Source organism: Saimiri boliviensis, chromosome 17 (genome assembly GCF_048565385.1).
Source record: "Saimiri boliviensis isolate mSaiBol1 chromosome 17, mSaiBol1.pri, whole genome shotgun sequence".
NCBI classification, from domain to species: Eukaryota; Metazoa; Chordata; class Mammalia; order Primates; family Cebidae; genus Saimiri; species Saimiri boliviensis.
In genome coordinates this window covers 66,408,875-66,422,523 of record NC_133465.1, presented here as the reverse complement: position 1 = coordinate 66,422,523, position 13,649 = coordinate 66,408,875, and the positions used below count along the sequence as shown (strand labels likewise).

The 13,649-nt window shown below is 46.4% G+C and overlaps 1 protein-coding gene across 5 annotated transcripts in view; it reads right to left on the bottom strand.

The window, feature by feature from the left end:
* Window positions 1-12,868: 12,868 nt before the first annotated feature.
* MFSD11 (major facilitator superfamily domain containing 11) overlaps window positions 12,869-13,649 on the bottom strand; it is a 33,999-nt gene continuing 33,218 nt past the window's right edge. For all 5 annotated transcript variants that reach the window (XM_010342378.3, XM_010342379.3, XM_074389006.1 and 2 more), the window contains one exon: window positions 12,869-13,405. In XM_010342378.3, coding sequence (XP_010340680.1) covers window positions 13,241-13,405 — 165 coding nt within the window. In that variant the 3' untranslated portion in view covers window positions 12,869-13,240. The remainder of the gene's footprint in view (window positions 13,406-13,649) is intronic.

Sequence of the window (13,649 nt, the reverse complement as noted above, 5' to 3'; positions counted from 1 at the left end):
ACCCACCTCAGCCTCCCAAAGTGCTGGGATTACAGGTGTGAGCCACCACCATGCCCAGCTCAGATGAGATTTTTAAAAATCCATGTCTCCTTGTATTAGCTTGCTACTGCTGCTTTAGCAAATTATCACGCTGAGTGGCTTAAAGGCCACACAAATGTATTATCCTACACTTCTGGAGGTCAGAAGTCCAAGATGGGTCTCCTGGGGCTAAACGTAAGTTGTCAGCAAGGCTGCTGCCTTGCTCCCGGAGGCTCTAGGGGAGAGGCTCTTCCCTTGCCTCTTCCACCTTCGAGTGGCCACCTAGATTCCATGACTGTGGTCCCTTCCTCTGTCTTCAGCAGATTGAATCTTTGTCCTACTGCATCACTTTGACTCTGCCCCCGCCCTCCTGCCTCCATCTTCCACTTGTAAGGACACTGGCATTATATTGGGCCCCTTCGGCTAATTCCAGAGAATCTCGCCGCCATCTTGAAGTCAGCTGATTGGCAGCCTTGATTGCACCTGCAGCCTTAATTCCCCCTTACCATGGAACTAACATATTCACAGGTTCCAGCAGTTAGGACATGGACAAATGCAGGGGGAGGGGCCCTTATTCTGCCTCCCACACTCTCCCTAGTTGGCTTCATATTGGCTTGGCTGTACGATCCTGGCATCCAGCGGTGACAGCCACCTGTGGCATACAGCTCGTGTGCAGCTGCCGATCATCTAGGTACTCAAACACCTGAAGTTTAGTTCAGCACCAGCACTTACCAGCTCTGCCATCTTTATCATGTTACTTGATCTCTCTGTGCCTTGGTTTTCTTATCTATAAAATGGGTATAATGGTATCTAGTTGATAATTAAATCGTGACGTGCTTTAAAGAGAACCTGGGGGGAAAGTGTGGGGCTCACACCTGTAATCCCAGCACTTTGGGAGGCCAAGGTGGGCGGATCACCTGAAGTCAGGAGCTCAAGACCAACCTGGACAACATGGTGAAACCCTGTCTCTACTAAAAACATAAAAATTACCTGGGTGTGGTGGTTCACACCTGTAATCCCAGCTACTCAGGAGGCTGAGGCAGGAGAATCGCTTGAACCCTGGAGGTGGAGGTTGCAGTGAGCCAAGATAGTGCCACTGCACTCCAGCCTGGGCAATAAAGTGAGACTCTGTCTCAAAAAAAAAAAGGAAGGAAAGAGGCCAGACACAGTGGCTCACGCCTGTAATCTCAGCACTTTGGGAGGCCAAGGCAGGTGGATCACCTGAGGTCAGGAGTTTGAGACTAGCCTGACAAACAGAGAAACCCCCATCTCTACTAAAAATACAAAATTAGCTGGGCGTTGTGGCAGATACCTGTAATCCCAGCTGCTCAGGAGACTGAAGCAGGAGAATCACTTGAACCTGGGAGGTGGAGGTTGTGGTGACTCGAGATGGCGCCATTGCACTCTAGCTTGGGCAACAAGAGCAAAACTCTGACGTCATTAATATATACTGAGTGCTTACCTAAAAAAGGTATATAGGTAAGCACTCAGTATATATTAATCATGTCTCTAGACAGAGAAAACTCGCTTTGGAAAGTCAAGCCGTGAAGGGCACTACAGCACTGTATGAAATGTGCTGGGCTCATGCAGCATATTAAGGATTTAATGTTGAATAGACGTGCATGCCCTGCGTTGAGCTATTCTTTCACTGGTTTCAATGGTTTCTGATCCAGAAAGGGATAAAATGAAAGAGCTGATCTCTCAGGGGGAAAAAACAAAACAAAACAAAACAAAACCCAGTTGTATACCTAACCCAAGGCACTTCATTCTGTAAAATAATGAGACAGGCCAAAATGGTTCCTAAGTCAACGGGTTTGCCGGTGCCAAGGGAATGTTCTATGTGTGTGTGTGCCCGTGCGCGCACCATGGTATGACCTTGGCTCACCAAAACCTTCACCTCCCAGGTTCAAGCAATTCTCCTGCCTCAGCCTCCCGAGTAGCTGGGACTACAGGCATGTGCCACCACTCCCGGCTAATTTTTAGTATAATTTGTATTTTTAGTAGAGACGGGTTTCACCATGTTGGACAGGCTGGTCTCAAACTCCGGACCTCAGGTGTTCCACCCACCTCAGCCTCCCAATGTGCTGGGATTATAGGCGGGAGCTATTGCGCCCAGCTCAGCAATGTTCTTCAGTGGAAAGCAAGCTCAGGCTGCCAAACAAATTATTTCCTGTAGCAGAATAGGCTACAGCTTGGGGGAGAGCCAGCCCAGACACCTCAGGCGGTGGCTCCCCCACAGCACATGGACTCCGCAGGCTACCTCCCCAAGGCGCCAACCACAAACACTCGCTGTGCCCCTCTTCCATTTGAATGGCTGTAGCCACAAACAAAGAAGCAGAGAAGAAAACATCTGTTTCTTCCTCAACAAGTTCTCACAGTGTCTACAATATGAGTCATCAAACTGCTTTTGATTCAGTGACAATTATCCCAAAAGATTCCTTTTTAAGATCTAAAATTGAGAGAACTAAACCAATGATAAAAAGAAAAGTTAAAGAGGCTTAGAATGTAAACAAAAAAGATTGAAGAATTCAAAATATCTGACAACACTTTCAGGGAGAGAAAGAAAGAGGACCTGTGAATTGAAGTAAGTGTTCAAAGGACCCTCCTCTGGACTAGACTTCTCTAAAGCTGCAATCTGCTTGTTCTTAAATTATCACACAGAAATAGGGCAGAACTACTCTTGATAAGAACACCAAGCCTTCCAGATTTAATAGCAGCTCAGAAAACCAATAATGCAGCCAAATGCAGCAGGGAGGCCTCCATGCACATTCAGACTATTTGCACACAAAGTTGAAAAGAAGGTGAAGTTTGAAAGCCACCGAAACAGTTTCTTGGCCTACCACCTTACCACAAATATACATCCTACTACTAAGATTTAGTATATTGTGGATCAAGGACCAAAAAACACACAAAACGTCGAGTGAGAATATTTCTAGGGAATATGTTTCCGATATTTATCAAGAAATATGAGTTGTAGGCTGGGTGCAGTGGTTCACGCCTGTAATCTCAGCACTTTGGAGAGCTAAAGCAGGTGGATTGCTTGAGCCCAGGAGTTCAAGACCAGCCTGGCCAACACGGCAAAACCTGTGGTGGGCATGGTGGAATGCGCTTGTATTCCCAGCTACTCGGGAGGCTGACGCATAAGAATCGCTTGAACCCAGGAGGCAAAATTTGCGGTGAGTCGTGATCACGCCACTGCACTCCAGCCTGGGCAACAGAGTGAGACGCTGCCTAAAAAAAAAAGACAGAGAGAGAGAGAGAGAAAAGAAATATGAGGGCAAGCATGGCGGCTCATGGCTGAGGTTAAGAGTTTAAGACCAGTCTGGCCAACATGGTGAAACCCTGTGTCTACTAAAAATACAAAAATTAGCAGGGCATGGTGGCTCCCACCTGTAATCCCAGCTGTTCAGGAGGCTGAGGCAAGAGGATCACCTGAACCTGGGAGGCAGAGGTTGCAGTGAGCCGAGATCACACCACTGCACTCCAGCCTGGGCAACAGAGTGAGACTCTGTCTCAAAAAGAAAGAAAGAAATATGAGTTGTAGAGAAAAGAGCTGTCTAATTATTTTACACGCTGGAAACCCAACCAAAATAACCCAAACAAACAAGCCAAAGTAATTATGTTACATTGTAATGAGACATTAACTTTTCAAAGTTAATTATCTCTTAACCAATAAACATAATCCACATTCACAACCATGCTGATGAACAAAACTAAACTCTGTAAGACATTTAAAGAGATTTACTCTGAGCCCGTATGAGTGACCATAGCTGGGAGAACAATCTTAAGAGGTCCTGAGAAAGTGTGGTCGGTTACAGCTTGGTTTTATACATTCAGGGAGACAGAAATTGCAAGCAAAGACATAAATCAGTATGTTAGAGTAGGTAGTTAGGAAGACCTGAGCAGGGCAGGAGAGGGCCCCTACCAGGTCGTAGGCAACCATCAGGGGATGGTCAGGCAGAAACTGTGTCTCTAAAAGGATCATTGGTTGCAGCTGGTGCCAGGGACAGGCAGGCTCCCAATACATAGGAAACACCTGGAGCTGGTGATCAGCTGCTTCCTGATAAGATTTCAGGAGCTGGTCGAGTAGGTACCAAGAGGCAAAATGGTCCAGCCTGGCCAACATGGTGAAACCCCATCTCTACTAAAAATACAAAAATTAGCTGGGTGTGGTGGCACGAGCCTATAGTCCCAGCTACTAGGGAGGTTGAGGCAAGATAATCACTTGAACCCGGGAGGCGGAGGTTGAGGTGAGCCGAGATCGCACCACTGCACTCCAGCCTAGGTGACAGAGCAAGACTTCACCTCAAAAAAAAAAAAAAAAAAAAAAAAAAAAATGAGACGAAGGTTGCAGTAAGCTGAGATTTTACCATTGCACTCCGGCCTGGACAACAAGAGCAAAACTGTCACAAGAAAAAAAAATTTGTGGCTCTAAAGGAAATGCCCAACAAAAATAAAACCAGGGCTAGTTAATGTCAAGGGTTCTTCCTCTATGGGATTTCCTCTATTATTTGTGATAAGGAGGAAGAGGAAGTAATCTAACCTTGTTTATAAGCCCATTACTTAACACCAATTTGGCATCATGAAGAAAGAAGTTAATACCACGGGCCCCAGACTGGTCTGTTTGCAAGGCTGGCCCTTGGCTAGACTCTGGGCTCAGAGCATTCCTCATCAACAGCTCACCGATAAGAGGGCTCCGTTTCCCTAGACTGGCTAGTAAACATTGTGGCTAATGCTACATACACACCTGCTTTCCCTCCGGAGTAAGGGATTTTGGTAGCAGCCAGGCAGAGGCTGCCTATGTGCCCAGACTTCAGTAAAACCCTTTGATGCTGGGTCTCTAGTGGGTTTTCCTGGGCAGAAACATGGCATACACACGTACTGCTGCATCTTTGTTGCCGGGGGAAGAGCGTGTTCCCTGTGACTCCTCGGGGGTTGGAGGGGGCGTAAGGAAACTTGTGCCTGGATTCCTGCAGACTCTGCCTGAGTCCTTTTCTTTATGATCTGGCTGTGCATTCTTACTGTGTCACTGTGAGTTCAACATGTGCTGAGTCCTAGTGAATCCCCAAGTTAAGAGGTGGTCCTCAGCCAGGTGCGGTGGCTCACACCTGTAATCCCATAACTTTGGAAGCCTAGGCAGGCAGATCACTTGAGGTCAGTTCAAGACCAGGCTGGCCAACATGGCAAAACCCCATCTCTACTAAAAACACAAAAACTCCCCGGGCATGGTGGTACATGTCTGTAATCTCAGCTACTTAGGAGGCTGAGGCAGGAGAATCGCTTAAACCCGGGAGGCAGATTGCAGTGAACTGAGATAGTGCCACTGCATTCCAACCTGGGCAAGAGGAACACTCCATCTCAAAAAAACAAAACAAAATTGGGAAGGGCTCTAAGAGCGCTTGTGTCTCAGGTACCCAAGGACCACCTCTTTTTTTATTTTTTAAACAGAGTCTTGCTCTGTTGCCTAGGCTGGAGTGCAGTGGCTCGATCTTGGCTCTGCCTTCTGGGTTCAAGAAGTTCTGGGTTGGCCGGGCGCGGTGGCTCAAGCCTGTAATCCCAGCACTTTGGGAGGCCGAGGCGGGTGGATCACGAGGTCAAGAGATCGAGACCATCCTGGTCAACAAGGTGAAACCCCGTCTCTACTAAAAATACAAAAAACTAGCTGGGCGTGGTGGTGCATGCCTGTAATCCCAGCTACTCAGGAGGCTGAGGCAGGAGAATTGCCTGAGCCCAGGAGGCGGAGGTTGTGGTGAGCCGAGATCGTGCCATTGCACTCCAGCCTGGGTAACAAGAGCGAAACTCCGTCTCAAAAAAAAAAAAAAAAAAAAAAAAAAAGAAGTTCTGGGTTCTTGTGCCCCAGCCTCCCAAGCAGCAGGATTACAGGCACGCGCCACCACACCCAGATAATTTTTTTGTTTTTAGGAGATAGGGTTTTACCACGTTGCCAGGCTGGTTTCAAACTCCTGACCTCAGTGATCTGCCCGCCTTGGCCTCCTACAGCGCTGGGATTACAGGCACGAGCCGCTAATGCCCAGCCATTAATTGTGAAAAACTACTCATAAAATGTATCACCTTGATCATGTTTAAGTGTACACTTCAGTGGTATTAAACACACTATAATGCTGTGTGACCGTCACCACTGTCCATCTCCAGAACTCATCTTGCACAACGGAAACTATGTACTCATTAAACGCTAGGCCACGCACACTGGCTCATGTCTGTACTCCCAGCACTTTGGGGGTTGAGGTGGGTGAACTGCATGAGCCTAGGAGTTCAAGAGCAGCCTGGCAACATGGTGAAACGCTGTCTTCACAAAAAAATACAAAAAAATTTAGCTGGATGTGGTGGCATGTGCCTGTGGTCCCAAGCTACTTGGGAGGCTAAGGTGGGAGGACCGTTTGAGGCCAGGAGTTGGAGGTTGCAGTGAGCTATGTTTGTGCCACTGCACTCCACCCTGGGTGACAGAGCAAGACCCTGTCTCAAAACCAAACAATAAACACTACCTCCCCACTCTTATATCCCCACCAGCCCACCATTCTACTTTCCGACTCCATGAATTTCTAGGTACCTCATATAAATGAAATCAAAGTTTTGTCTTTGTGTGACTGTCTTATCTCACTTAGCACCATAATGTCCTCAAGGTCCATCTATGTTGTAGCCTGTGTCAGGATTTCCTTCCTTTCAAGGCTGAATACTACTCCACTGTACGGACATACATTTTGTTTCATCCACTGATGAACGTTCCGTTTTTTTCCCACTGCTAGGTGACTGTAAATAACGCTGCCGTGAATGTGGGTCAATAAGTATCTCTGAGACCTTTTCAACTGTTTTGTGTGTATGCCCAGAAGTGAAACTGCTGGATCATGTGTAATTCTATTTTTAGTTTGTTGAGAATAACTTTTTTTTTTTTTTTGAGACAGTCTTGCTCTGTCGCCCAGGCTAGTGTTCTGTCGTGTGATCTCTGCTCAATGTAACCTCCACCTCCTGGGTCCCAGCAGTTTTCCTGCCTCAGCCTCCTGACTAGCTGGGATTACAGGCACATGCCACCACACTCAACTAATTTTTGTATTTTCAGTAGAGACAGGGTTTCACCATGTTGGCCAGCCAGGCTGGTGTCAAACTCCCGACCTCAAGTGATCCTGCCGCCTCAGCCTCCCAAAGTGCTGGAATTATAGGTGTGAGCCACTACATCTGGCCTGAGGATAATGCTCTCTTAAGGTTGAATGTTATTCCACCAGGAGAAACCATACTTTGTTTATCCATTCTTTTTTTGGGGTGGGGATGGAGTCTTGCCCTGTCATCAGGCTAGAGTGTAGTGGCACAATCTCAGCTCACTGCAACCTCTGCCTCTTGGGTTCAAGTGATTCTCCTGCCTCAGCCTCCCAAGTAGCTGAGACTACAGGCATTTGCCACCACACCCAGCTAATTTTTGTATTTTTAGTAGAGATGGGGTTTCACCATACTGGCCAGGATGGTCTCGATCTCTTGACCTCATAATCCACCCGCCTCGGCCTCCCAAAGTGCTGGGATTATTCAGGAGGCTGAGGCAGGAGAATCGCTTGTAATCGGGAGGTGGAGGTTGCTGTGAGCCAAAACCACACCAGTGCACTCCAGCCTGGGCAACAAGAGCAAATTCCATCTCGAGAAAAATAAAAGGAAAAAAAAAAAAAAAATGCCCAAGGAACTTACTGTAAGTCAACAACCAACCAATCAGCCAATAAAAACTTCTAGAGGAAAGAAATCCTCCGTGTGGGTAGCCAAAGCCCAGGTTTGAAGGCTTTCAAGTTGGGGTATGGGAAAACTCGGGAGGGGAGGGAGGAATGCTTTCATACTCACAGAGAAAAACACATGTGGTTCAATAAACGTTGCTCAAGGTCTAAACCAAATCTAAATACAGACAATATGAAACTTGCAATAAAAGAGCAGGACATCCACACACACAAGCACACACCCATGGGAGGCTCAGCTAAGGCATTTACTTAGCTGGAAGTATCAGGACATTTTTCAACAGCATATATAAGACAAGCATAAAAATTAAACTCTATTTCATTGTCACTTTTCATCTTTATTTTTCTTTCTCCCCAAGACAGAGTCTTGCTCTGTCACCCAGGCTGGCATGCAGTGGTGTGACCTCACAGCAACCTTCGCCTCCCGGATTCAAGCAATTCTCCTGCTTCAGCCTACTGCATAGCTGGATTACAGGTGCCCGCCACCACACCTGGCTAATTTTTGTATTCTTAGTAAAGATGAGGTTTCACCATGTTGGTCAGGCTGGTCTCAAACTCTTGACCTTGTGATCCTCCCACCTCACCCTCCCAAAGTGCTGTGATTACAGATATGAGCCACCAAGCCTGGCCCCATTTCATCTTTAACTCAACTAACGCCAAAAATTTAAGAGATGACCTTAATGGTATCCAGTCATCTAAAGAGCTGACCAAGATCAATTCTATGTATAGACACAAGAACTGAATAAAAGCAAAACAAACTTCCCATGGGGGAGGGGAAAAAAAAAAAAAGCATAGTAGCTCATCCCTGTAATCCCAGCACTTTGGGAGGCCAAGGCAGGAGGGTCACTGGAGTCCAGGAGTTCAAGGCCAGCCTGGGCAAGATAATAAGGCATTGTCTTTACAAAAAAAAAAAAAAAAAAAAAAAAAATTACTAGCTACTTGGGAGGCTGAGGCAGGAGTATTGCTTGAGCCTAAGAGGTCGAAGCTGCAGCGAGCCATGATCATGCCACTGCAAACCAGCCTGGGCAACAGAGCGAGACTCTGTCTCTAACAAAAAAGCGAATATAAAACTAAAAGTGAATACTATAGCACATAGCAAGTGGGAGCAGCCTAGGAAAAGCTGCGTTTCTGCCATACGGCACTTCACTCCATTTCATTTCCCTTTTGACAAGAATCACCAGGAATCCTAGTGGCGACAAGATGCCATGGCTTCCTCAGGAAAATTCTCAATGTCATTAACAGAGGCTGCCAGCAGAGTTGTACAGATCCATTACGAGCAAACAGAGTGAGGGCCTGGAGGATGTGGGGCTTGGGAATATAGGACCCAGTTGTCACCTTCAATGTAAGTCTTGGTATGACAGGTTGGACAAGGTGGGCAGTCTTGTAAGATGCTCCCCACCAATCCCCTCCCCTGACGGGAGGCTGCGACTAGTGGACTGGCACCTGGCAGACAGAGTGCAGAGTGATGAAGCTGTGAGAGGCTGCGGCTTCTGTCTTGCTCTCGCTCTCTCCGGCTGTCCTTGCTTGTGTCCTTTGATGGAGACGGCTGCCATTCTGTGGGCTGCCCTGAGGACTACTCCGCATGACGAAGGGCAGAAAGCGGTCTTTAGCCAACAGCCATAAGAAGCCAAGATCCTTAGCCCAACAGCCTGTGAGGAACCAACTCCTGCAACAACTACATGAGTGAGCAAAGCAGCAGGCGCTCCCCCAGCGACGCCTGGAACACACCTGACTGCAACCTGGAGAGACGCTGCACCCAGGACTCAGCTCGGCCATGCCCAGATTCCCAAGCCACAGAAACTCTGATGAAATAGATGTGTGTTATTTTAAGTGGCTGTTTTGGGGTAATTTATTATGACACATTAGAAAACTAATACACCTTAGCAAATAATGTGCTTAGAGATAATAAATCATTTCTGCTAAGTCTGAAAGGGTATTTGTAAATCATTTATATAGGATCAACTAAGCCAATGGAGGTTATCTCAACTTCAAAAAGGAAAACCAGAACTTCAAAACCTAGAACAGACAGGGGCAGTGGCTCACGCCTGTAATCCCCGTACTTTGGGAGGCTGAAGCGGGTAGACAACTTGAGGTCAGTTGTTCAGGACCAGCCTGGCCAACACGGTGAAACCCTGTTTCTTTATCTTTCTTTTTCTGTCCATATATCCTCTGAAATGGTGAAACTCTGTTTCTACTAAAAATACAAAAATTAGCCTAGTGTGGTGGCCAGCACCTGTAGTCCCAGCTACCCTGGAGGCTGAGGCAGGAGAATCACTTGAACCTGGGAGGCGGAGGTTGCAGTGAGCTGAGGTTGTACCACTGCAGTCCAGCCTGGGCAACAGAGTAAGACTCTGTCACACACACACAAAAAAAACTCTAGAAGAGGAGAGTTTAGTGCTCCACACCAGCAAAATTTCTCTAAGGATTCTAGCCAGTTATAAATACAGGTTCTCTGACTGCCTGCAATTGCTATCAGATATCTGAGAATCTCCCTCTATTGCAGGCGTCCCCAATTTATCCAGCCCCCCGCCGCACTTCAGGAAGGGGCACCTCTTTCACTGGTGGTCAGTGAGAGGAGCACAGTATGTGGCGGCCCTCCAATGGTCTGAGGGACAGTGAACTGGCCCCTGTGTAAAAAGTTTGGGGATGCCTGCTCTATTGTATTCTTCAGATTTGCAGGTCAATTATAAGGCCTCAGATCTCACTACAGGCTTGTTTGGGGGTTTAATCTACAGGAAATTTTAAAACAAATAATGTAAAACAAAGTATTATTTGTATTCTTGGCTGAATTTACTTTGCCAAAAAAGATCCACTGTACAGTTTAATATCGCATTTAAAAGTGAGCTCTCAGCCGGGCGCCATGACTCACATCTGTAATCCCAGCACTTGATAGCGAGACCCTGTCTCTACTAAAAATTAAAAAAAAAAAAAAAAAAAAAGGGAGCTCTCTCATTTCCATGAAATGTTCAGAAAGGCAAATCTATAGAGAAGGTAAATTAGCGGTTGCCATGCCAGATGAGAAAGAATGACTGCTGACAGGCAGGGACTTGCTTTTTGGGGTGATAAAAATGTCCTGGAGTTAGATCATGGTGATGGTTATACAACTTTGTGAATGTACACTTTAAAATGGGACATTTTTATGGTTTCTGGATTTGATTCCAATTTAAAAATTTTTTTTAAGTGAACTCTGTTTTTTTTTTTTTTTTGAGATGAAGTTTCACTCTTATTACCCAGGCTGGAGTGCAATGGCGTGATCTCTGCTCACCGCAACCTCCGCCTCCTGGGTTCAGGCAATTCTCCTGCCTCAGCCTCCTGAGTAGCTGGGATGACAGGAACGCGCCACCATGCCCAGCTAATTTTTTTGTATTTTTAGTAGAGACGGGGTTTCACCATGTTGGCCTGGATGGTCTCGATCTCTCGACCTCGTGATCCACCCGCCTCAGCCTCCCAAAGTGCTGGGATTACAGGCTTGAGCCACTGCGCCCGGCCTTAAGTGAACTCTTTTTTTTTTTTTTTTTTTTGAGACGGAGTTTCGCTCTTGTTACCCAGGCTGGAGTGCAATGGCGTGATCTCGGCTCACCGCAACCTCCGCCTCCTGGGTTCAAGCAATTCTCCTGCCTCAGCCTCCTGAGTAGCTGGGATTACAGGCATGTGCCACCATGCCCAGCTATTTTTTTTTGTATTTTTAGTAGAGACGGGGTTTCACCACGTTGACCAGGATGGTCTCGATCTCTCGACCTCGTGATCCACCCGCCTCAGCCTCCCAAAGTGCTGGGATTACAGGCTTGAGCCACCGCGCCCGGCCTTAAGTGAACTCTTATGGAGGAAAGCTAACACTCCCACTTCGACATCGCCCCAGATAGTGACGTGCCATTCCCGCACCTAGGATGATGAACGCGCAGTGCTGGAAGAAGACACATAAATGATGATGTGATGCTGGCCTGATGATGCGGCTCAGATCTCACCACAGGTTTGCCTGGGTGTTTTTGCATTGCATCTTCCAGGAAAATTGCTAGCAAAAGTCCTACCCCAGTAAATGTGTTTGTCTTTTTCAATGTTTTTGCTGTTATAGAATGTTAGATTCCTATTCTTAAGACTTAAAGGACTGGGCATGGTGGCTCACCCCTGCAATCCCAACATTTTGGGAGGCTGAGGCAGGTGGATCACCTGAGGTCAGGAGTTCCAGACCAGCCTGGCCAACATGGTGAAACATAGAAAAATTAGCCAGCTGTGGAGGCACATGCCTATAGTCCTAGCTAGTTGGAAAGCTGAGACATGAGAATTGCTTGAACCTGGGAGGCAGAGGTTGCAGTAAGCTGAGATTGCACCACTGCACTCCAGCCTGGGCGACAGAGTGAGATTCCATCTCAAAAAAATAAATAAATAAAAATAAATTTTAAAAAAAGACGACAATTTTTACCTTATTTCATAATACTTAATTGGCCACTCCTTGCTATGAGCTACAAGGTTAAGAAAACTTATCAAACAAAACATTTACAGACGAAGACGTCTTTTCAAAGTTAAGATTTCATTTCAGCATCTTGCTATTTATTTTTCATTATTTTTTAAAATTATCATTATTATTTTATATTTATTTTTTGGGATGGAGTTTCGCTCTTGTCACCCAGGTTAGAGTGCAATGGCACAATCTTGGCTCAATGCAACCTCTGCCTCACAGGTTCAAGCAATTCTCCTCCCTCAGCCTCCTGAATAGCTAGGATTACAGGTATTCACCACCACACCCAGCAAACTGTTTTAATTTTAGTAGAGATGGGGTTTCACCATGTTGGCCAGGCTGGTCTCAAACTCCTGACCTCAGGTGATCCACCTGCCTTGGCCTCCCAAAGTGCTGGGATTACAGGCATAAGCCATTGCACCTGGCCTATTATTTTCAAGACAGGGTCTCACTCTGTTGCCCAAGCTGGAGTGCAGAGGTGTGATCATAGCTCACTGCAGACTCATACTCCTGGGCTGAGGTGATCCTTCTGTCTAGCCTCCCCAGCAGCTGTGAGTATAGGCGTGCACCACCACACCCAGGTTTGCTATTTAATTAAATATCATTCTCCAACACATATGGGAGTGACATATGCTTCCCATTATTATATAGCAAAACAAACTCCATATCCAGAAAAAATATTTATATGACATATGGCCTAGTATTCTGAATCAAGGAAGGATCTTTCAACAAGAGCAGGAGGGAGAAGAAAACATTTACATTCTATAACATGATTATAGGATTGAGATAGATAAAATGAAAAACAACATCTCTGAACAGTTACAGTTGACAGAACAGCTTTCCCTTATTCCACTTATTTTAAATAACTCATGTATGTAAACTTGAACACCAACTCTGGCTGATTTAACAGTCTTAATTCCTTGATTTTCCATACTGAACATCATCCAATACGGTGTGCAGATCAAAGGAGACTTCTTCTACCAAGCTCTGTGTCCAACTGTGTTTCTGAGGTCACACGTGTCCCCTCACGGACACCTGATCAGATACTTCGGTAGTCTGAGCCGCGGGCTACAAAGGCAGCAGCTTCCCATTCCACAGTGAAGAATGAAATTGTTCCAAAAAAACCAAATATCACCATGACCAGGAGTTGCCAGTGAAGGAGAAGGTAGTTGCTGTAGAAAAATGCCACGGCTGCACAAATAGACTAAGAACAAACAAAACGAATCACAATGGGCACACCGTGGGGGCTGCAGGGCTCCACAATTAGCCCCTAACCCCACTAACATCTGGCCCCAAGGACAGCTGGAACTGGCTGTGCTCTCTATTCTTTCTGCGTCTGGGTATGACTTCCTCAGTCACTGACTCACAAACCTACACCATCAACTCCTGCTACACTCCCTGGTATTTAAAACGGCATTTCGGCCAGGTGTGGTGGCTCATGCCCCCAA